General features: G+C 44.5%; 1 protein-coding gene across 8 annotated transcripts in view; it reads right to left on the reverse strand.

Annotated features, from left to right (window-relative positions):
* TBC1D1 (TBC1 domain family member 1) overlaps positions 1 to 25591 on the reverse strand; it is a gene marked incomplete at both ends in the record, with an annotated part of 185311 nt that overhangs the window by 52662 nt on the left and 107058 nt on the right. For 3 of the 8 annotated variants that reach the window (XM_084233761.1, XM_084233764.1, XM_084233760.1), the window contains 6 exons: positions 13835 to 13974; positions 15203 to 15322; positions 16101 to 16262; positions 18095 to 18375; positions 22005 to 22091; positions 22568 to 22696. In XM_084233761.1, coding sequence (XP_084089887.1) covers positions 13835 to 13974; positions 15203 to 15322; positions 16101 to 16262; positions 18095 to 18375; positions 22005 to 22091; positions 22568 to 22696 — 919 coding nt within the window. Of the gene's footprint in view, positions 1 to 13834; positions 13975 to 15202; positions 15323 to 16100; positions 16263 to 18094; positions 18418 to 22004; positions 22092 to 22567; positions 22697 to 25591 lie in introns of all 8 variants that reach the window. The other 5 variants (XM_084233765.1, XM_084233763.1, XM_084233766.1 and 2 more) reach the window with 3 other exon arrangements.

Raw genomic sequence — 25591 nt, forward strand, 5'->3', positions numbered from 1 at the left:
TATCAGTATATTATCTTTGTATCTCTCCAAGATACATAATATCTTAGATATAGTAAGATATATATCAAGGTATCAAAGATATATTATTTTTCACATATTATGAATAGTTTTATAAAATCAAATGGCCATATTTGCTTGTTATTTCAAAAGCATGTTTCCCTGCTTTCAACAGAAATCAAGCACCATCTATGGACCAAATCATGTTCTAGAGCTAAATACCAAGACAACATTCCTGCCTTCGCCCAGCTGAAAGTGGGCTTTACAAATGTACCCCAAACACTTACAGCAGGTTGGACAAGGCTTTAAGTGGACGCAGAAGTAGGTGAGGTTCCCCCAGAGCCGCTTACCATGGCCCACAGGTCTCCATGGGGAGCCCAGCGAGAGCTCACCAATCTTTCCTCCTCCAGGGACACCTGGGCCAGCTCTGGCTGCTGAGCCTTGGGACAGTTATTTGTCTCTAAGAATCCCAGATTCAGGTCCTCCCTGTTGGCGCAAGGGGTTAAGCACTGCACTATGAAGCTGTCCACAGCTGCTGCAGCACAAGTTCGATCCCCGGCTGGCCAGGGAGCTACCCACATGGCGAGGCAGACCTCTCCTGTCTCGCCCACTGTTCCCCTCAGCAGTGTGTTTCAGTCAATCTGCCTGTTCTGTTCCCTGCTCTGTCTCTGGTGAATCCTCTCACCCCCAGCCAGCTCTTGTGTGAATAAATAAATCTTTAAAAAAAAAAAAAATCCCAGATTCTTGTATTACTGGTAAACATATTAATGGAATTTCATTCCTAGCAGAGGAATATTTGACAGAAGGCCACTCAGCTTCTATCCAAGTGCTTCTGGTAGTAAGAAATGTACACATTTGCCCACACACAATTTCACCTACTTTTGAAGGGCCATTAACCATTAAAAGCTGGTGAGCTCCAGTTTCACTGTCCTGGTTCTGCTTTGGTTGGTAAGCAGTATAGTTAACAAGAATACACCAGTGCTGTTCTATCTCCTCCCAGCATTGTCCTGCTGTCCTCTCTGGGTTGGGTCCCACTGCCATGTTATAGCACCCCACTTCTCGCATTTCTCCCTGGGTGACCAGCCATGAGCTGGGCCAACCAGCTCTCAAAAATCTAGAGCAAAACACAGATAGGCAGTGAGAGAATGGGATGCCTCTGGCAATAACAGGTCATGCAGACTTGGAAGCTGGCATGACTGTGTAAGTAAGGAGCAAACTGAGGTAAAGAGGACACCCCAAGGGGGGGAAAAAAAAGATTGCATGGGCCCAAAGAGAGGAAACCAGGGAGACTTCCTTGGTTCCTGACAATTTCCTAGTTCCCAGCTCTGACCCTTATCTTGATTTTTACAAGTCTCTTGCTGATTACGCTGGCTTGAGTCATTTTATGTTTCTTGTAACTAAATGATCATTGGCCTACTAAGCCAGGCTGACACTGCTTCCTGAGCATTTCCTGAGTGTAGCCTATATGCAGTGGGCATTTGAAAAGAGCACAGAAGCTGAAAACAACATCTGCTCACAAACTGGAAACTGGTTGAATAGTCAAGAATAGAACATAGTCAGGGACAACACACAGATTAGTGATGAGCAAGTCTGGTTTTAAGAAAGAGAAGTGGCCGCCAAGATGCCCATCCATTCTAATGACAGCCTGTACAACCTTCAGTTGGGTTCTCTCCACCCCCGAGTCTGTCTCTTCATCTGTAAAAAATGGAATTTGGAACAAATGTCTTTCAAAGCCCCTACATTTCTTTAGGAATTCTTGAAAGCAGTGGACTCAAAACCTCCTACATATCCACTAACAATAATTTTAGGAGCTATGTGAGTTGTAGAGTGTCTCAATTCTGCTAGAAGTTTACCTCCTCGGTTACAAGACAACACAACACAAGCCCCACCCGGAAGGTGCTGTGCTTGTGGTTCTGACAGAGCTAGGGCAAAGGAAGAGAATTTATCATCTAGACCAGCGTGGATGAGGAAATGTTTAGACTGTGTTTTCCAATATGGCAGCCACTGGCCATATGTGGTTCTCGAACACTTGAAATGATGCTAGAGAGAGGAACTAGATTTTTTATTGTATTTAAATGTAATAAGTTTATATTTAAATAGCTATATGTGACTAGTGGCAACTATACTGGACAGCACAGATGTAGTTTAAGATAAATAGCCCCAAGACAAATTAAGATCTCTAGTGGGGACAAACGCAAACAAGGAACATGGAATGGAAAGATTAACTAAGTCCAGAGAAAAAGAAAGAATTGGTGACATCTGAGTAAGCTGAAGATAAGGAAGCATGGAGGGTTGGGTATAGAGGGGAGAAGACAAGCAACAGTACATTTTCTGAGCAAAGAAAATCATCTACATAAAATTGTGGCTGCATGCACAACACTAATGATAAAGGACTGATCACAAATATCTACAAAGAGCTGAAGAGACTCAACAAAAACAAAGTAAATAACCCAGTCAAAAAAATGGGCCGAAGAGCTAAAAAGGAACATCTCCAAAAAGGGAATGCAAATGGCCAACAGGCATATGAAAAAATGTTCAACATCACTTGTAATCAGGGAAATGCAAATCAAATCAACCATGAGATACCATCTTACACCAGTGAGAATGGCACATATTAAAAAAACTAGCAACAACAAATGTTGGTGAGGATGTGGAGAAAAAGGAACTCTCCTGCACTGCTGGTTGGAGTGCAAACTGGTCCAACCACTATGGAGAGCTGTGTGGAGATTTCTTGACCTACTAAACATAGAGCTTCCATATGATCCAGCAATTCCACTCCTAGGTATTTACCCAAAGGACACAGAAACATCAATTCCAAAGAGCACCTGCACACCTATGTTTATAGCAGCACTGTTTACAATAGCTAAGCTTTGGAAACAACCCAAATGCCCAAAAATAGATGACTGGATCAAAAAGATGTGGTACATATACACCATGGAATATTACTCAGCAATCAAGAAAGATAAACTCATGCAATTTGCAGCAACATGGATGGAGCTTGAAGGGATCATGCTCAGTGAAGTAAGCCAGAAAGAAAAAGAAAAACACCGGATGGTCTCACACATAGCAGGAATTTAGAAAACCTAAATAAGGGACCTAAATAGAAAACCTAAATAAGGGGGTGGTGGTGGGGGGTGTGGGAATGGGATCAAAACAAGGGGAGTGGGTAGTGTATGGGGAGTATAACCAAGATGAAAATGCGTACATTGTGTAAAAATGAAAAATGATGTAAAAAATATATAAAATAAAATTCGTTTTGAAAAACTGCAGCTGCATGGAGAAACAGCATACCATGGAGGTAAAACATTCTACACAGGCAGTGCTGTGCCCTCTGGCTCCCTACCCCATGTCCATTCTTCCCCTCATCCTAACAACTGTGGATACTACACACGGGGGCAACGTGCTCAACCAAACGTCATCACCAACAATTCCTGCAGCTGTGAGTGGCCAGGGGACACCGTTCTAGACACAGTGGGATTCTACTCTGGGTTTCTGTGACAGTTTTGGCTCCCTTGATGGAGAGGAGTCACCCTCTTTTCTCTTGCCTCCTCCTTCTTCCAGTGGGAACTGGAGGGGGAGACACTGAAGATCAGCAGCCACCTTGTAACCATGAGGCGGCTAAGACAAGAGAAAGAGGAAGAGAAGGCACCTGGCTCACTGGTAATAATCATGAAGTCATTGAGCCAGCTCTGCTCTATCCTCATTCTCCTGCTTGTCAGGTAAGGAAAGAAAATCACTCACAGCTATGCAGGCATAGAGACATTTTCTGGTACAGTGAGTCAGACGCAATCTCTGCATGATTTCAAATTTGGTACCTGGAGGTGAGAAGCTGAAAAATGTAGATTTGGCAGGGCAGAGAAAGTAAGAGAATGGGAGATGAGGAAGAATGTGCAACAAAGGAATGGAAAACTGGTCTAACCACGTAGCCTGCTGCACGTGGGGTGTACACTAGCATGCTTGAGACTGTGGTGTTGGGGATAGAGGAAGAAAGCTTCCAGAATGTGATGCATATTGGTCTAAGGAAGAATGCTTAACTCAGCCATGTTGCAGCAGCATTAGGAAGAAATACAATTGGTTAAGGCTGGCATCCACAACTGTGAGCTCTAATCTAAGCCTGACAATTTGAAGCTGTGCAGGGCTAAAAAAGCCAACTGTTCAGCCAGCAAGCCTTGGCAGAAGATAAGACTGGTGCCAGAAAGGGAACGGGGCAGACAAGGACCACAACTTCTCCTCAGTCACAGGGGAAGACAATGCTGTAAAAAACAAAAACCAAAAGCCAAACCTGCTGAGGTAAGATTATAACCTCTCATCAACAGAACTCTCCTAATCAAAAGTTCTCAAGCTTACACACCTGGACAGGAAATGAACCAAATGACTCCAACTTTCTGCAGAAAACCTATTATTCACTCAAGTATAAAATGCATAGCGTGGCATTACCAATTATTTTGTGAATTATATAAGACCATAATTACAGTGCTCCTACTTTGGTGAATGATGTTTAAGATCTTGTTAATATTCATTCTGCAAATATTTTTATTTATATGAAGGTGATAAAACAAATTTACTTGGAAAAAATCCATCTAGAAAGCAGTTTAATGCATCCCTGGGTTTTTTATCTCAGGGTTTTACAAAATAGAGCTCACCAAGTATGCCAAAGGCTGTAATTCAGGAGCCACTAGCTCATGTCCAGAGGGAATAAACAACTTGCCACCACTAGAAACTACACATTCTTCTACTGAAGTCAATGAAATTAACATAAGCGATTCAACAAAGAAGATTCTAAGTCTGTTTTTTTTAGAACTTAGGCTTACTAATAATGACCAGAATGTGAGCTGAATTAGCAAGAGTTCTAGAATATTTCAATGTCAGAATTATTCTTCCATATACCGCCTACCATCACACAAATGCTAACTTGAGTAACAGTCAAAACCCCTAATAATTTATTCCTAAAACTGTCAGCCGTTCTTACTATGATTAAGAGACTGGATTGCAAGTTGAATTGAGTTGGTCCGAGCCCCACCAGCTGCAATGGGAGCGATGGACACTGTTCAATCCTTCCAACCTCAGCTCTAAAATAATGGCAGTATGGTGCCCACCACCTTGAGCCCACGTGAGAATCATCAGCAACTATGTAAAGCCACAGACACTGAATGCCTAATAATGATAAGCGTAAATCCAATGGCTATTATTAACATTTGATTAGTGTTATTACAAAGAAAATAGGGGGCCTCCCCGGTGGCACAGCGGTTGAGTGCTGGGTTGCGAAGCTGCATGCAGAGCCACTGCGGCGCCAGTTCGATCCCCGGCTGCTCCCCGGCCACCAGAGGAGGGTCCCACATGGCGCGCAGACCTCTCCTGCCGCCCGCTGCTCCCCTCAGCAGTGTACTTCAGTCCTTCTGCCTGCTCTGCTCCCCGCTCTGGCTCTGGTGAATTCTCTCACCCTCCCGCGCTTCTGACTGTACCCAGTGCATGTATAAACAAAAAACAAACAAACAAACAAATAAAAAAAAAAAAAACATGCCTCTATTAAAAAAAAAAAAAGAAAGAAAATAGGATTTGGTCACCGTTTCTTATCCTGCCATAGAACACATTGCTCGTCTTCAATCTTTTATCTGTTTTACTAACGGCTTCCTTGGTTTAGATCAGAGAAGGATGCACGCTTGCTTATCAGCAACCTGAGAGACGCAGAGAGCCTCAAAGCGGTCCCCAAATCTGCAATGTCAGTACTACTTGGGAACCTATAGAAATGCAATTCTCAGGCTCCACCATGAGAATCTCTAGAATCAGAACCTTTAGGGCGAGGCCTAGCAACCTGTGTCCACAGGTCCTCTTAGGGACTCTGGGAACCCTCAGTTTGAGAAAAGCTGGAAAATAGGCAGCCCCGGCCACTGCCACTAAACTGCAGTCCTCCCTAACTGTTTCCCTGGGTTGGGGAGACCTGTGGGAGCTCTAATAGAGGCTCTTCCACCACCCTTCCCATGTACCTCTGGAAACAGCACCAGAGTCCCCTACACCCTCCCTCTCTGCCTGCAACAGAAGAAAGGCCAAGCAGGCTAGCCAGGGAGCCTTGTGCCAGGGCCCAAATCTCTCCCAGCCCAATTGGCCTAACCATCCTAACAGTCAGAATAGAAGGTGACCACTCAAACCCCCCAGCTCACCCTTAAAATGCTTTCTTCACATATGTCCCAACAAAGAAACATGCGCTTAGCAGCACAATTCATGTGAGCTAACAGGAAAGAACCCAGAGGTCCATCAGCTGAGAAACGCATAAAGTACATTCTACCTCACACTGGTGTAGAACACACCCCAAGGAAGGAAGCGCTGATACACACCACAGCGTGACGGGCCTCGAACACGTTACACCAAGTGAAAGGAGCCACATACTGCAGGGTTCCATTTACAAGAAATGTCCCAAACAGGCAAATCTAGAGACAGAAAGATTGGGGTTGTCTAGGATTGCAAAGTGGGTGGGGGTATGAGTAGTGCGTAGTATGAGAAGTGACAGTTACTCATTTCTTTTGGAGGGCCTCCCTGGTAGCGCAGGCTGTTGAGCGCCGTGCTGTGAAGCTGTCCACTTCCTCTGCAGCGCAGGTTCCATCCCGGCTGGCCAGCGAGGGTCCCACATGGCGCAGCAGACCTCTCCTGCCCTGCCTCGCCCGCTGCTCCCCTCAGCAGTGTATTTCGTCAGTCTGCCTGTTCTGTTCCCCACTCTGTCTCTGGTGAATCCTTTCACCCTCCCGTGCATCTGACCTGTACGCCAGTTCTTGCATAAAAATAAATAAAATCTTTAAAAAAAAAAAGTTTCTTTTGGAGGGGGAGAAAAATATTTTAAATGAGATTATGGAGAAGGGAAGAAACACTGGATTGTGCACAGATGGGTAAACTGAACCGTGTATGGGCAGATCAGGCACTGTGAGCAGGGATCCAAAACCAGGCCCACCCTCGGCTCCCAGGGAGCCCTCCTACTAAGTGGTAGAAGCCAAGACGACGTGCAAGTGTAAGAGTTGTACAGTGTATGAAGTATAAGCTGTTTTTAAAATAAAGCAAACCCTTCCTGCCACAGACTCCCTCCTCAGAGCTGACCTAACCTCCCTCGCAGCATGAACAGGGTCACTTAAGCAAACTGTGGGGCCCAGCTCACAAACAGGGGGTGGGTGGGGTGGGGGAAGGAAGCAGAGAGAAGGAGCCTGTCACTGCAGGGGCAGAACCTGCAGGACAGGACGCTAAATGTTTAATGTCTCCTTAAACTTTTGCACCCAGGGCGCCTGCTTGCCTCACCGGAGTCCTGCCTTGGTTTTAAGACCGCTTCATGTTCAGATTTGTCTACAGATTCTACCCCCTTTGAAAATATTTCAAACTCTTACCATCCCCTTACTTTATAAAGGTCAATGGCACCTTATTGCCTACATTTTAAGTTCAAAGGTGACAAATCAAGAGCTACATTGAAACGCTAATCCTGGGGGCACAGAGGCCTGGGTTTTGAGATTAGACCCAGGGGGAGGTCCTGGCCAGATGGGGTGGACTCCAGGGCCCCCAGTACCCAGCCTCAGCTGTACCCATCCCCCTCCCCACAAGCTGCATTGGGCCCCTCTGGGCTTCTGTACAATCACCAACAGTCCTAAGCTGCCCCCCTGCATGATTGTAGGAAATGACTATCTAAATGCTGATGGTTAACCAGGAAAAGCTCAATCAATGCTGATTTACTGTTGTTAACAGGCAAACCAGCAGCCTGGGGTTTGTAAAATCTTGGCTCTCACTGCGGCTTCCCCAACATGTGTGATGACATGTCAAGAAAGAGGGGAAATCTAGTAGCTTCACACTACAGAAACCCACGAACAGTCAGGTCCCAGGCTTGCAGCAGTTTATGTTGAACATGGCCTTCATTCACACAGAAAAGCCAAGTTGTATGGAAAGTAAATTAAGAACAATCTTAAAAGGCCACGTGTCTCTGGCAACCGGAGACTATTTTTTATTTCCTTGCTGTGCATGCTCCCTAAAGCCCTGTAGGAGAAAGAGAAACATCTCTATTTCAGAAGGAAACTCTCCACTCAAATAAGTTGCAAATGGCAGGAAAGATACAGAGTGAAACAAAAAGAAGAATGAGAACAAAAACACCAAAAATAAAGCAAGCCAGCACCCCCCTTCCTGGGATGGGAAGTGGAAGGGCCAGGGCGACACAGGGAGCAACACTGCCATCAAGTGGTGGCCGGCTGTCAAATCACCTCTGGGGCCTAAATCAGAAGTCTCAATCCTGGCAGCAACCAGGATCCCTTAGGAGAAGTTTACAAAGGAATCATAGTCTCTCCTCACCCAGCTGACTCCGTGAGGCACAGGACAGAAGGTGGGGGGTGACTTGTATTATTAAAATGTCACCATGTGGCTTTGGTGCAGAGTGAAAGCTAAAAATCCATTGATCCAAGCAAAAGGATCATATTGCTATCACTCTGACATTTCTATTTGCCAGTAAACTTCTACTTGGAGTTATCCGGCTCACATCAGCCATTAAAATGTCCTCAAGGTACCTATATTCTTGAAAATTTGGCTACACACAACACACGCAAATCAGTCACACAAGAGTTTCTACATTTTTCACAATAAGTCATTATAAAGATCCAGCTTATATGCCTTAGTTTGCCTTACTATTTACATCTAGTATCTAATCCAACAGACTTAATCTTATCATAAATTGGGCAATATTGACACAGCTTTACTCAAATACCAAAACCCTTTGAACTTTAGTTTCACCCAGCTCTGCTTATACAATGGGTTTCAGATCAATAAACCGTTCTCATCTATATTAGCTGCAGTTTCTTTAACAACACAGGTAATGTCTGAAAGGTCCTATTGTTGGAGAAGTCTACAAATGCAACGTGACCTGAAATGCTGAAACGAAAGGTATTTGGCCAAGACTGAAACTGTTTCCTGCCACATGGAGGTTAAAAAAAAAAAAAAAAAAGGATCTTTCCCCATTCCAAAGTCTGTGGTTGCCTGAAAAATTATTTAACAACAAAGTATCATCTTTTGTATGCTATCCTAGAAGGAAACACTGGAGTATTTCTACTACCAAATATGTAGGCAGAAGCTGATTTTCATCCTTTTTTTTCAGGCCTCACAAATAGCTCAAGAAAACAAGCACCTGCACACTCTGTCCCCTGGGTGCCACCCAGAGACAAAGCTTCCCTGGAAAATCAAGCAGCAGGAGAGAGGCAGAGTACCATATGTTTGGCTTCATTTGGCCCATTATCAGATTTTTCTCTACCCCTATGACCACGTGTTTTTATCACTGCATTTTCCTCACCAAACTAACTCTGCTTCTCCAGGCTACACAGAAATGAAACAAGTCACTGGTGACCCTACTTTCTGTGAGGTTTGAGACACGTGGGTGTCTCCACGGGTCACCCCAAGACATGCAGGGCGGCAGAGAGGAGAAGGTGGGAGGGTGGGTCTGGAATGGATTTCCCACTGGTGTTGGTTCTAGGCTCCTGCTGCTCAAAGTGGACCAGCATCATTGGCTGATGCTGACTGGGGAGCTCCCTGGAAATGGGAGGCCCTCTGGACCCACTTGGACTTTTCTAGATTGTAACTTTTTCTTGATCAAGGTCTACAGAGAACTTAGGGTGCAGATTCTGTTCTAGACCGTGGTCTAGAGGAGGCCACTTAATCCACATGTGTTGATGTGGGCATCTGAGGAAGCCCAGTGCCTTTCTCTGCGGTCAGCCCATGGATGGTCAGCAGGAATGCCCTGAAAATGAGCCAGGGCTGGACACAGACATCAGCACAGCTCTCCCTCCCACAGAGGACAGTCTACGGAGTCTCCTTGATGGGGAGGGAGAGTCATGTCTGCTCACAGCCGTGCCCTGCAGACCATGTCTTAGACATGCCCAGTCCTCAGCAGCCAGGGGCGGCTTCTGTAGCACCCGTAGCACCAACCCCACCAAGGTTATAGGTTACCAAGTATGGTGCTTCTCACAGGCAGCATCTCACAGACCCTCCACCTAAAGAAGCCATGAACACAAGGAAGACAAAACGCTTTGCCCCGAGGCTTCTGGGGCAGCAGCCAGATGTGGCCTCCATGAACTTAAAGCCACCACCAGGAGCCTTTTGCTTTCCGTTTAAGCCACTGTTCAGGTTAAAGTGTTCTGCTTTAAGACTCACCTATGTTTCTTACTGAAAATGCCTCGCAAGTCTTCCCAAGTACGAAAGTCTCCCTCCTGTGTGGGTGCCACTGCGTACCTCATCCACAGTCTCATCTCTGAGCCACCCTCTGAGCAGCAGACACCCCCCACCCGCCAAGGCTCAGAATGAAAACCGCCCTCAGACTGGCAGGGAGCAGACACCAGTGTAGTCTGTGTGGCTTCAGAGACCAGAGGAAACCGAAGGACAGGACAACCAGGAGGCAGGACTTGCTGCAGCTGAGACAGTCCCTGGGAATCTGGAGCTGTTCTGCAGCGGGGCAGGCTGTTCCACACAGTCCTCCATGGCCCTTAGTCCTGGCCAGCCACGCCACCAAGTGTTGTAAAGACATGATACACTGAAAAGTTTAAACTGACCCCATGTCAATCCCCTCAACAGCCCCTGACGTGGTATGGTCACCACAAGCCCGGCACTGCCTTTAAACCTGAAACTCCACTTCTGCTGGTGTTTCAGCCAAAGATCATAGCTCAGTCCCCTCCTGGACATCCCTGGTCCCTTCTCCACCTTACATCCTCCCCACCCCTAACAGGGCCCTCCAGGACCTGAGAGGAAGGGACCCCAGCAGCACGCAGGCCTCTCCACGGTGGCAGGGCAGGAGTGAGGCACAGCCATCCCGCTCGCTCCTGCTGGCAGGGAGAGAAATCAAAGCCCTGGCCACTCAGCGCAGATCACAGAGGGGCTCCCCTCATCCCCTCACAGGAAAGAGCTGGTGTCACAGTGGCCCCACAGCGCCGCCAGGTGGAGGGGCAGAGGGGACTTCACAGTGAAAACACTGGCTTCACTGATACCCTTCCCCATCTTTTGCATTCTGAACATTAAAAAAAAAAAAACACTGATAGAAACAGAATGTTCTCTTACCTCAATCAGTGTGGCAACAGGCATAGTTAACCCTCAATCTTGGGTGGGAAATTCAGACAGCTGTTGCAGTTTGATGCTCAGAGGGAGAAGCTGGGGTTTGAATACAGTCCCTCTGCTCCTGCTGTCAGAGAAGGTTACCCTAGATGAACTCAGCAGTCCTTCCCTAAGCACCAAAAGGTCAGTTCTCTGCTTTCCTTGCCAACATGTGCGGCCATGCCAGGTGGATTTTTGGCAGATCCTCTTGGGTACACTTTTCAGTAACCTTTCCCGTGGGGGAGGTGGACGGATACCAAGTGCTCTGTTCTCAGTGCCTAGAGACTGCCAGGGGTTCAGAGGATGGGGATCAGAGTGCTCGGCGTTGCAACCTCCCCTTCCTAACACTTCCACCTCGGGCTCCGCACAACACCACGCTCTCTCGTGCTGCCCTCATGCATTCTGCTCACCTGTTTTATCTTGGGGTTCTCCGGCACTGACTAACCTCACTCGGGTTCCTCAGACACCCAACCAGGAGATGGCAGCGCCCGTTAGGAAGGTCAGTGGTGGCCAGGGCCTGCAGAGATGCCCAGAGTGTCCATAGAGGCCAGAGCTCCGAGCTGGCGCAGGACACACCCCAAGTGGTGTGTTTTATAAGCCTTTCCACAGTCACCACCCCAGCAGACCCATCAGCTCAAACGTTTAAAAGAAGATCAAGATGGGTCACTATCTGGCTGTAGGACAAACATGAAAATAAAACCTTTAAAACAAAACTTTCTAAATGGATACAAGTTAAAACAACACAATTTACTGAAATTCTTTAAAAATCTCACCAAATTTACAGACCCAGCCTCTCTAATGTTCCCTTCTGTGGCGCCTGCTGGGGAGCCAGGGTGCAAAGGGAGCTTAACACTAAGGGCCAAAATCAACACCAAAAACAATGTTACACTTTTCATCTGATATGTCTTTAGGTTTGCAAAGTACTTTCTCTTTTATAATTTAGTGTAATTCCACAGGGGAGTTGGAGCCAACATGACTCTAACCCTTGTTAGACTGAAGGAACAACAAAAGGAGCTAAGAGTAAACGAAGGTGAATGATTTACGTCACAAAACTAGCTGAGCCCAAGGCAGACTCTTGTCTAGTTGGGCAGAAGATTCGTTTTTCAAATTAAATATTAAGGAGAATTCTGGAGGAGAGAGGGGTACGAAGAAGAGCGGGAGGAATTAAGAAAGTGGGAGGACAGACGGAGGGAAACGGAAGGGACAGGCAGGAGTGGAGGCCCAGAGGAGAGCTAATGGAGAGGGGTGAAGGTGAGAGGCCCTCCAAGGCTTCCTTCCCCCAAAGCAGGTTCCTGAACCTTCACTGAAAACTCAGATTACACCGTCGGCTTCCTGAGAGACTCGCAGAGCGTGCCAATGTGGACTGTGAACACACACCACATGCGGCCTGAGGAGCTCGAGTACTCTCTGGTGTTCTACTGTTTTCTTTTTTTTTTTTTAAGGGGAAAATGTCTTCTGATTAAGGAATATTAAGAAAACAACATCTGGGCCTTCCTGGTGGCTCAAGGGATTAAGATGCAACCTATGAAGCTATCCTCAGCCACTGCAGCATGAGTTCAATCCCCAGCCAGGGAGCTACCCACATGGCACAGCAGACCTCTCCTGTCTCACCTGCTGCTCCCCTCAGCAGTGCATTTCAATAGATATGCCTGCTCTGCTCCCAACTCTGTCTCTGGTGAATCCTCTCACCTCCCACACCTCTGGCCTGTGCCTAGTTCTTGTATGCATAAATAAATAAATCTTAAAAAAAAAAAAAAGAAAACATCTGGTGTTCACAATTGACATTCCTTGGTCAGAGTAAAATCTTAAGTCAAGAGAACTGCACTTGGGCCTCCCTGGTGGTGCAAGGGGATAAGAAGCAATTTGCAGCCTCTGCAGCATGAGTTCAATCCTCGGCCCACCAGGGGGCAACCCACACCGCACAGCAGACCTCTCCTGATTTGCCCGCTGCTCCCCTCAGCAGTGTCTTTGGTCAATCGGCCTGTTCTGTTCCCCACTCTGTCTCTGGTGAATCCTCTCAGCCCCGCATCTCTGGCCTGTACCCCAGCTCTTGTATGCACAAACAAATAAATCTTAAATTAAAAAAAAAAAAGTTAAAAAAAAAAGAGAGAACTGTACTTGAACTCTTTTCTTAAATTATAGCGACACAGGAAGGCCTCGAGGGAGACTTCAGCACACTCTGCATTTCTCTGGGCGGAGAAATGAGGAGGCAGGGCAACCGCAAGTGTGGCCGATGCACTGGGCTTGGGGTACTTCGAGAACCATGCCACATAGCCTGCACTGAGACCACAGGCAGGGAGTCCAGACAGTGAAAAGGGAGAGCAACAGGCTGAACCCCTAAACATTCCCATGGGAAGAGTGAATGAAGAGCCACAAAAGCTTAGTAGGGACACCATTTTCTTAATTTTTTATATTATAAAAGGACAGGTTTATTAGGAAATGGAAGAGAACACACTTGCACCAACACAAGTGGGCAGAAAGAGCTGCCACTGCTGTTTTGCAAAGGAAAAGCTCTGTGAGAATAAACACCTGCAGTCACGGAGGGTGGAGAGCTGCCAGGGCGCCGCTGTCAGCACAAGGACTGCCCTGCCGAGTTCCTCTGCAGGTCTCCCCAGGGTGTGGCATCCTGAGGCCATGGTGCTGGCATCTCCTCGAGTCCCTACCCATTTCACCACTTCCTCCACCAAATAAACTTTTGTTACAAGGAAAACGCACCCCCACCCCAGTCTATCCACTGTACTTGAGGCCTTACCTTCATGTCTGCTGGGGGAATCGCTTGCCTTCTGTGGCGTGGCTACTCGGAGGAATATCCGCTGCCTCCACGAGGGCCTTCGAGTCCTCACAGGGCTCCCGCCACCATCGGCCAGGTGGCTGGCTTCGGATTTGAAATCCCTAAAATTACAAGAGAATGGGTTTGTGACTGGTGGGGAGACATACAGGGGTATATCAGTTTTTGACAAAACACTAAACTATAGACATCATCTTTGCATAAAGCAAACAGTGAGATAGTTGTGGAAGGCAAATCAAGCTCACATTGAGGACACGCTCCTGAAGGCCTGCTTTCTCTCATGATGCCCTTCATGCAGAGATCCAGTTACATGCGTCCCCCCGTTTACTTCTATTGTAAAACATACTAAGAAACATGCTTCACACAGCATTAGTTTCCAAGTGGGCCTCTCCAGGCACCACCTGATTGAAGAGAAACTGTCCACAGGGGACACTATCACTGGGGCCTCAACCTTTCCTATTCTGTGTGTGGGAATATTTCCTCCTAGGTCATGGACTGCCACCAAAAAAATTTTTTTAAAAAAGTGCCTCCCTGGTGGCGCAGCGGGTTGAGCGCAGCGCTGTGAAGCTGTCTGCAGCCTCCACAGTGCCAGTTCGATTCCTGGCCAGCCAGAGAGTACCCACATGGTGCGGCAGACCTCTCCTGTCTGGTCCTCTGCTCTCCTCAGCAGTGTATTTCACTCAGTCTGCCTGTTCTGCTTCCCACTGTCTCTGATGAATCCTCTCACCCTCCGGTGCCTCTGACCTATACCCCCGTTCTTGTATAAAAATAAGTAAATCTTTAAAAGAAAAAAGAAAAAAAGTTAAATTACCCAGAACCATCACGGCAATAATTATGTGGTCACTGGAGGACAATGACTGTTGCAGCATTTGCAGTTTTAAAACTACAAAAGCTATCCATCAATCTAAATAAATATAATCTAATCCATTCATTTTCTACCCACTGATGGGATAACTTGAGGATGTCCTTGCAATTTATACCTGAATACATACCCGCAATAAGCAATCACCTGAACTTACAGATCAGATATCCAACGAGTGGTCAGCTCATGACCCAGAAATACCACTATCACTGAGAAAACTGGCTAAGACTTTCTTTAATCTTCTGAAGGTCACAAGATAGTAATAAACTAACCCTAATCAAAATCAGAGAACTGGTAGGCATTTCCTTTTTAAAATCACACCCAGAGAGGAAAATGTGTAAGAAAGATCATACAATAGGATTTAGCAAAAACAATTTTTTAAATGGCAAAAGAACAGCTAAAACCCCTTGTATATCCAACAATAATTCAACACTTCTACCCAGGCTTGATATATCTAAAGTGAACCCTACCTTTTTGTGTTCATAAAGTCAGAGGTGTTATTTTCATCTACAGGAGCCAGAAATTTTAGAAAATTTGGCACAGAGGAAGAAGAATGAAGTTTTTTCCGCAGGGCATTACGGTAGGAGATGCTGAGAGTTTGGTTGAAAAAAGAGTTTAGGATAAAGAAATACAAACACACAAAGTGTAAAATATAAACATCAAAATAAAAGAAACATTTTTTGTTCTAAAACTAAGAAAGTTAAACCAGGCAAGAAATTAAAAAGTTTGCAAATGAGATTTAAATTTCATTTCAGTCAAATTCTACTTCAAATGAAAGAAATCAATGAATGAATGAATAAACATCAGTCCATTCAGCCATGCAAGATGAATTAATTCTAGCAATCAACCATATAACGCAGTGCCTGTAGTTGACAATACTGTGTTGTGCAACCTGAAAATGTGTGAGAGGACAGACCTCATGCGCAGCATTTTTACCAGGGGAAAAAAATGCAAAAAGTCAGTCCATCTTTCAAAGTGACTCTTTTAAACTGGAAAAAGTGGTTTTCCTGAATGAATGAGGGCACTTCTACATAGGGCACAAGTTGCAGTGTCTCTGATCAAACACAGTGGTTAGCCTACGCACGTGTCCACATGCTAGTGCAGGAAAATACGAAAGTACATAAAAAACAGCTTGCCATCAAGACCTGTTTTCATACTAATTCTGACAAAGTTATCAGTAGCAAAATCAAGCCAGTGATAGCCTGAAAACAACAGAACCAAAAAGAGACAAAATACAGACACACACACACTAACGCACGTGGTGACTCCAGGTTCTCGAATGGACCTTCCCTCCATTCATTCAGCACATCCTGCGTGAACTTCCCAGCAAGACAAACAACACTGAACTTGCCATGCGCGTGCGCTCACCTCTTTGGCACAGTATTCCCACTCTGTTCTCCACTGGAGTTATGTTTTAGGTACTTAAAAAAATTTGGCGAGGATGCAGAGGGGTTAAGACGAGATGGAGGAGCAGGAGCTGAAGACTGACCTGAGCAACTTTTAGCCTCGCTCACTGGTGGATGGTTCACACTAAATAGCAATTAGAGAGAAAGCATGAGGGGTTAGAGGGGAGCGAGGAGGGCTGCTGGGGGTCAACGTGGAGGAAGCAGAAGAGAATGGCATGGACACTGGTGTCTACTGGTGTCTCAGTATTTACTACCAGCAGCACAGCTGGGGTTGGGGAGGGGTTACTTTCACTCTCTTCTGCATCCCAGCTCTTTCTCCAGCCAAGGTAGCCATTGGTTTAAAAAAAAAAAAAATTACAAAAGACCATCCTTTTGCATTTCCCACATCCCCCGGCCCCACAGGACTTTTTCCTCTATGCCCTTTTTAGGAACTGAAAGGAAAAAATTTTAAGCAGAATAAAAGCAAAGGAAAACAAAACAAAACCCAGAGTTTTAAAAATATCTCTCTCTTCAAAATGAACAATAACCTGCCTTGAATTTCAATGTCTCATTTCCTGTACGTAAAAGAGAAAAAAGTTCACAGAGGCGGACGGAAAACAAAATAGGTGTGCTGGGGAGAGAGGGCGGGAGACAGGGAGAGACATTTCTCTGCGGCTTTCATCACCTATATCCAATGCAATCCGTAGGAAGCTGCATTCTTAGGGGAGAAGGGAGAGGCATTGTTAGGGCAGCAATTTCCCACAACTCTGGCTTGTGGGAACCAGCAGGCTTAGCAAGAGAACTAGGAATCTCCAGACAGTAATGTTTCCATGATCACTGAAAATGCCAGAAACAGAGGGGCGGGATGTAGTGGGAGAGGTAGAACAGAAGTAGGTGTGTTAAGAGATATCACAAGAACCTCCAAGCTTCCAACTAGGTTTGTCTCTGAAATGTCTTATCTGTTCATGTTAGCTTCTGAACTATGCCCTCCTTTGGGGATCAATTCTCCAGGCAAATGCCAACGAACCATCATTAACTATTTTCAATGAATAACTGAAAACAAAGTTCAGGGGCTCCAACACGTTGTTGGAGGATGTTAACAATGTCACCTCTGGACTCCCCATGATCCGTGGGTGACCTGTCAGTACACTTAGGCTCTGTGGCCTCTGTTATCATCAGTCAGAAGGAGGCAGCGAATGTACACAGGTGTAACCCTACTTCATATTCACAAAATGAGGGATCTTAGATATTTTCATTTTTAAAGATAGCTGTGTCCATTTATAGCCTCCAACAATTGCCAGGGGCTCCCAGGAGGAGAGACCTACATTGTTCACTCACCTCCGTAACCAGTGAGCACAATGAAGCCAAATATTTAAATTAGTGATCTTGTTAGGAGCATCTAGAATTCTCACATTGAACGAGATTTTAGAAAATACCCATTTCAAGTCTGTCATACAAACTTTGTCATAAGCAAATGGGCTGAGGTGCCCACCAGTTCAGGTCAGCACTAGGACCTGAAGCCAGAGCTGGCCCCCTGGATCTGGCACACCCCTCACACTGCTCCACACAGACCCCAGCCTTTCCTTCCCAGTGCAGGAACGTTCCAGATCTTCAGCTGAGCAGACTCACTACCTCCCCACCCGATTACTTTTTCTCAAAGCCAGAAATTAAGTTCCAAAATCAGTGCTGCCTCTCATATACTGTTTGAGGAGCGATTATTATATACTTTAGGGACTCAGTCATACCTGCGTCCTCCCAAGACCGGTACTTGTTTGTTGAACAAGCAGCTCTAATATATTCCCCAAGGAAGTCGAATGGGAAGAACCTGTCACTGCTTCAAGTTACTGCCTTTTAAGTCAAGCATAAAACCCAGGTTCCTCTTCCACCCAACAAACACACCTGGGCGGCACACACCTGGTTAGTAACTGATGTCCCCAGTTAGTTATACAACCAATTGACATTTTAAACAATTCTTACTTTCGTTCATGAGGCGTCTCTGTGCTCACTGAGTGATACCTCATAAGTTTCCTCTGGGAAACCCCAGGAGGGCTCTCGGCTGGCGCCAGGGGCTCCTGGCCGTCCACGGGGAAGTGGCTCAGGGTGTTGGCACGCCTCCGGAAGCCCAGCTGAGGCGAGAGCAGGCTGGACTCCTCAGCAGGGTGGCTCTCCGAGTCACTGGACAGGTCGTCCGAGGAGCCCAGGAGTCTGAAGGAGCTCTCGGAGGCAGGCAGGGCTTCCTTCTCGCACACACATGGCTCCTGGCAGCAAGCAGACAACAAATCAGACCTGTCATGAGGCATCAGTGGATTCACAAATCCCTAATCTCAGGGCAGGGAAACATTTCAATGTATAAGCACATCTTTTGATTATAACGCCATAGACAGGCCACCGAAAATGCAAGGAAATGAAGGCCATGGACCTTCTGGGAATGAAAGTCTTGCTTGTCAGAGACAAAATGCTAGTTTGCCGGAAAAACAGAAACTGCCCAAATGCAAGCTGAAGGACATGAGCCATAATAAAACTGTTCTAAGCAAAGCTGTAAATCACTCCCTTTCTCTAAAACAGAATTCATCTCTACTGCTTATAAGCACAATGCAGCTCACACAGCTTGTCCAGAGCACTGTTTAAAGAAATCAAAAAGTTACCTGCTTCCTTCACGTGGGACCGTCTATACATGTTACATACACATTTTAAGGCTTTCTGAATCTAATACGATGTTGAGATTTAACTTGGCAATCTTAAGGTTGGAAACCACATCCTACATTATTCTTAGAATATGGCAAGCCTCTCTTTAGGCACTTTTTGAGGTGATTCGATTCACTGAACTTATTCTCGTACCTCAATTTCCTCGTCTACGAAAGGGTACAGTGACAATTCATCTCATGGATTTCAAGAATTAAGCAAAATAATACAACTGAATGATGTTGTGCAATGTAAGTTATTGCTTTATTATGTACTCTGTGAATTTACTGAGTGGATACGCAAACATTTGTTGTGAATCATGACCAGATTTCAATAATGTAGCCTTTTTCAAGATGTCCTCTCTTGAAAAGGATGTACTGCTGCCATTCAGGTAAACTGATGCTTAGCACTGTCCCCAGGATTGGTTGGTGCCCATTTTTCTCAAATTGAAAAACATAAAAATAGGAGGAAGTATACCAGCTTGCCCCTACCCGGAGTTGCTAGGAGCAAACAAATCAACACAAAAAGTGCAAAAGGGAATGAATGCATCTAATAGTGGACTGGAGAATCTAAATATCTGAATTTTACCTTTTCATCTGATACATGGTTTAATGTCTATGACATTAAGAAATTTAATTATGGAAGTTAAATTTATGTTTATTGAAGGAATAGGTTGTACACATTTAATTTTGTAGGAATGAGGTAGGAAAAGTTTAATTCCCATCACACTAAAAAATGTTAATTATTCTCAGCATAACTGAAAGCTTTCATTCTTCAGAACGTGATCATTCCAAAGATTCTTTTAAGGATTAAAAATTTGCCTAAGAAAATACATCACAGCAAACTATCACAAAAACCCATTTAACCTAATTCATATTAACGTCCCTTCAAACTATGTCAAAGAGCTAGCCAGCAATTAATTTTAAACCAGGAGGGATGTTGTAGATGCCAAGTTTCTTGGCAACTCCCAGATGATCAATATCTTGGAAGAAGTCCAGCTACATAAAATAGCATACCTTGACAACAGTTCTTCAATCTCAGGATGCAAAAACAATATAAAGAGTGCACATAAAGATCCTCACATATATTATCCACAAAGGTGATTTCTAAAAAGATGCATTTCTCTTAGAATTGCTCTAGAAATTCAAGCTATGTGTATATTCCTAGATCTGTGGGGAAGAAGTAAAAACACCAGAAGAGTCACTTGAGTGATGCAAGCTGCTTCACTGCATCTTCATTTGTCCTGATGGTTCTGGAATGCCTTCCTTCCTGACTATTTTTATAGGTAACCATTTCTACATCCTTTAAGATTTAATTCAGAGAATCACAGCCTGATTCTGCCCAATCTTTCTCTGGCTCCATGGACCAAAAATACCTCTCCCCTTCCCTTGCTCCTGTGGCCACTAAGTCACCACTGTCTTTAATTCAGGGCCGCCGGGGTTCTGATGAGACTCTACTGAATGCTCATGCTACCTGTGTCTCTGTGGTCTCTCTTCTACAATACAAGTTCCCTGTCTTAGTCATCTGTATATAGCAGATAATGCTTAACGTTTCAAACTTGAAAAGAACTGTGGGTGGTGATGATACTATGCACCACAGATTTTAACCTCAAAATCACATTCAGAAGACAGATGTCCAGGGTCTCACTCCTCAAAGTGGCTCCACAGGCAGCAGCATCAACATCATCATGGAGCTTTCCAGTCATTTTCAACATTTCTGATTTCAAGCCTCCTGAATTAGAACCTTCATTTTAATCAGAGCCCCATTAAAAACGCAGTTTGAGATGAACTCAGCTAAGGCAGACTTTCTCAAATTAGAAACTTTAACTCATTAATTGGTAGTGGCATCAATTCAATGGTTCATCATGAACATTCTTTAAATGAAACAGAATAGAGGGGGCCTCCCTGGTGGCGTAAGGGGTTAAGCATCAGCATTGTGAAGCTATCCGCAGCTACTGCAGCAAGAGTTCGATCCCCAGCCAGGGAGTTGACCCACATGGTGCAGCAGACCTCTCCTGTCTCGCCCACTGCTCCCCTCAGCAATGTATTTCAATCAATCCACCTGTTATACTTTCTACTCTGTCTCTGGTGAATCTTCTCACCACCCCCCCAACACCTCTGGCCTACATCCCAGCTCTTGCATGCATAAATGGATAAATCTTTAAAAAATAATAAAACAAAATAGAAAATAATATGGATCACGTTGTTTACAGTAAATATTGTCTTGTGACATTTTAATTCTGAATGTGAGGTGTGCATGGTAAGGAAGTCTGAGAGGAATGTGGCAATAGAAAAAAGCCAGCCTTCCCGACACAAAACCCTAAACCCACTTTTGGTTTTTTTAAAACACTGAAGTAACCAAATCTAAATATTCTTAAATATCTAGAAAGCACAAAATTAAACAAGGACCTAGACACCAGCTTGTTACCAAAAAGAACCACTGACTTGCTCATTATCACAATGCCCTGCTTGCTGTGGACCCAAGGAGTGAACTTAGATGCTTATTTGTAAAAACCCTGATGCTTAATTATAACCATAAAGGCTGTTAGTGGATAAAGTTCCTGGAATTTAAGTTGCAGACTTCTTGGAATTCACCAACCCATTGCTTGAGGTTTTCTAATTTTAATTACTTTTAATGTTGTCAAATCTACTTGGAAAAGAAAGCCATTGTTCTCCATGAAATACATCAGATCCTGGTGGTCTAAAGTGGTTTTTATGCTGGTGGAATGGCCACCTGCTTTGTTATGCCATTTTTGGGTAAAGAATTATTTATTTTTTTATACAAGCACTGGGTACAGTCAGAAGTGCAGGAGGGTGAGAGAATTCACTAGAGACAGAGCAGGGAACAGAACAGGCAGACCAACAAAGAACACTGCTGAGGGGAGCAGCGGGCGGCAGGAGAGGTCTGCGCGCCATGTGGGACCCTCACTGGCGGCCGGGGATTGAACCGGCGCTGCAGAGGCTGCGGGCAGCTTCACAGCCCAGCGCTCAACCACTGCACCACCAGGGAGGCCCTGCTATGCCATCTTTTATGTACTGTGTAACTGCATGACCAGCCTCCAGGGCAGCAGAGAGTCTGAAATCACCGAGCTCCTCAGGACTGGAGATACCAGGCTCTTTGTTACTGAGAGGCAATGTACCTGAGAGAGGCACAGAACCCATGTGCTTGTTTCTTCAGGGTGTCATACAAAGGAAAATGTGCTTACTTTGCTAGTGTTACTTGATGTGCTACACATGGAGGTGTCCAGGTCCATGCTGGCAGCTTGTTCCTGCAGGCCTCTGGCTTTATTACCCTATGTAAAGAAAAGGCAGTGGAGTTATGACCTCTGAGAGGTCTGCAAAGACATCAGTTAGAAGCAGCTCCCTCTATGTAAATAAATAAGCTCGGGGAAAATACATCTACCGAGAAAGGCTGCGGAGCACATGTGTATATAAGACAAAAAAACAATTCTGTCATTTCTTTTTTAGTAACACACCAACCTAAATGTTTCAAAACACCTTGTGGATTAGTTCTGTGGCAGGGATCATAGGCAGGAGGAAGAGACAAGTCATCTCTGAAGAAAAGCAAACGCTGAAGGAGGCATCCTCAGCAACTCCTGAGTCAGAGTTGGCAGAACTTGCCAGATCTGACATCTGCCAATACTCTGTGGGTTTGGGGAGCTTGCAAAGGCAGTCACCCCTAACCTTGGTTGTAAAGGGTCTATATTAATTACCACTAAGGGTGCTGCAAAATTCTCTCAGAAAGATCTTTAAACAAAATTTCACTTACCCGGGACAAAATGCTTTCTAAAGACTCAGTTAAAGATCTCTTTGCTTTGTTTTTCAGCATATCTAGCCTAAATCGGGTGGCACTTGATGGTAATTCACTTCCAATATTCTCTGCTGCAATCTGTGGTGTCTAAAAAATGAAACAAAGAAAAATCAAGTTTCCTTCTGTCTGTTCTTTTTATTTTTTTTATTTTATTTTTTTCATTGAACATTTTATTTTATTTTTTTAAATAAATTTTATTTTTATATTCCCCATACAATTGCAACCTCCTTATTTTGACCCCAATCCCTCCCCTCCCTGCCCCCCACCCCCCACAGAGTGTCTCTGGTTCATAGTTTTTTGTTGATTTTGATTTTCACTTTCTTATAGTTATTCATTTTCCTGGTCCCTTATTTAAGTTTTCTAGATTCCTGCTATGAGTGAGACCACTGTCTGTTCTTTTTAAAAGAAAGAAAATTCTCTAGAATGTATCTTTTTGATTCCAGATCATTATTCCGATTCTGTGGTGACTTCATGTCTTCTGCTCTCTGCTCACATGACTACAACTCTGGGGAGTAATTTTTCCCCAAAAAGTTACTTTGCCTACTCCAAACAAAGTAAGGAAATGTGCTTGGAAACCAGATCAGGGAACAAGAGAGGTTCCAGCTAAGCGTCTGCACTCGGATCAGAGATCTGTCATTCACTGACTGTGACACCTTGTGCAAGTTATTTTCTGAGTCACAATTTCCTCTTCTGTAAGCTGAGACTAACCTCAAGATCTGATCTACTAATGCAGGGTTGTGAGAGCAAAACATGAGCAGCATTGAGCATGCCTTCTGGCATAAGGGTAGCTATGACTAACTGCAACAAAAACTAAATACTTACCTTTGGGGGATTTCAGAGAGTGAGACATAAAACATTTATGCACTGAAGCATCAATTCTCTGCCTATCCTAACCCCTTCGTCTCTTTCTATAGAACTGTGTTCTCGACTTTTTCCTTTCTCCCATTTACTGTTCCCTGCACCCTTCCATGTTCCTCTCTACCCACACTTCCCTCCCTTAACTGACCACAGTATGAAACTGAAAAACATAATGGAGTTTGCTTGCCCTCCAGGAAATGAAGATAATGTTACTTACTAGCAAAGAGGTATATTTAAAACAAAAGAGCTATGTAAATCCTCTAAATTAAGTTACTTCTTAATTATTTGAATTCTTATCTGATTGCTTCCTGCTAGCCAATGACTTTTATTAGAAAAACACAGAGATCAGCATATTCTCCATTACTCTAAACACAGACTATTCTTCACTGCTGTTACATATTTCAAACACACAGAACAGTGCAGACTACTACGAGAAAAGCCATTGCACCACGACCCAGCTCTGGCCAAGTTCACGCCCTGCCAGGTGTGGAGAACTTGGGAGAAGCATGGGCCCTGGAGCACAAGGCCCTGGCCCAGGTAAAATGCCTCTTTCCTGCACCTAGTATGCGGTCTCGGACAGGTTATTACCTGCTCCTCTCCAGCCAGCAGACCAGTAACACCAAGCAAACTTTTCTCATAGAATAGCTATAAAATCTCAATGAATCAACATGTTATAAAGTACTTATACCTGACAGTAAGTGTCAGGTATCATGATTCTCAGCCATCTTTGAGGCTTCCTGGTCATCACTCTCCTCTGCAGATGTAGCTCTTCTGTAATAATCTCTCTCCTGAATTTGGCATTCATCAACTCATATTTTATGCACATATATGTGCATGCGTCTATAAAACCTGTGTTGGTTTACCTATAGCTGAAACTTTTAAACGTGTAATACTGTACATTTCCTCCTCTCATTAGCCTTCTCTTTCAATGATGTTTGGTATTTACCCCACATTGACAAATATTCTTTGGTTCACTATAATCATACATCAGAAGTATGATTATAAGACAATGCATGCATGTTCCTATTGTTAATCATCAATTCCCCTTTTTCTTTTATAAAGAAAGTTGCAGTGATCGCCCTTTCTTGGACAAAACATCTCCTTACCACCATACAGAAGTATTGCAAGGTAAGTGACTAGGCATGTCCTTGCTGGTCAGTCTATGTGTCTTCAGCTATACCAGATCATGTCAAATTTCTCTCCCCTAAATGGTGCCTATTCCTATTCCCAGGAACAGCACATGAGCATTCACCTTTACATGGTATTGTCAGATTTTTACATTTCTGTCAGTCTCATGAGTGTAAATGGTCTTATTTGTCTTCTCCTAATTCCTATTGAGAGAAAGTGATTTTTTTTTTTTAATTCAGCTAGTTGCTGATCAAACATCTTCTCTGAAATAATGAAATCCGGGGCCTTCCTGGTAGTGCAGTGGGTAAAGTCTCAGCACTATCAAACTATCGGCAGCCACTGCAGCATGAGTTTGATCCCCAACCAGGTGGCACATCAGACCTCTCCTGCCTTATCTGCTGCTCCCCTCAGCAGAGTATTTCAGTAGATCTGTCTGTTCTGCTCCCCACTCTGTCTGGTGAATCCTCTCACCCCCTACACCTCTGGCCTGTACCCCAGTTCTTGAATGCATAATGAAAATAAATCTTTAAAAAATGAAATCCTCATTCACCAATGAATATTACATAATTTTCAATGCATAAAATATCAGTATCAAAAACTTTTTTTGAAAAACATCAAATAATAAGGTGGAATAATAGATGGACAGAGATATGGTAAAGCAAATGTAACAAAATCTGAAAATCCATAGAATTTGGGTGATAGGTATATGAGTGCTCACCTGTGTAATTCTTTCAACATTCCTACATGCCTAAAATGTTCCACAATATCAAAAAAAGAAAAAATTTGTCTACTGGGAAAAGGACCCAGGCTAGTCAATCAGTACTTATTTAACATTACATTTTGTTAAGCCCCCAAAACACATGATGATTAAGACAATGTCACTGGACCTCAAACATACTGGCTCCCCCACTCACTAGCAAACTACCTGGGTTCTGCCCCCCATTTCCTTATCACTAACATGGCTATTACTTCAAACAAGTTGTTGTAGAAGAAATG

The sequence above is a fragment of the Talpa europaea genome (genome assembly GCF_964194135.1).
Source record: "Talpa europaea genome assembly, chromosome: 5".
Classification (NCBI taxonomy): domain Eukaryota; kingdom Metazoa; phylum Chordata; class Mammalia; order Eulipotyphla; family Talpidae; genus Talpa; species Talpa europaea.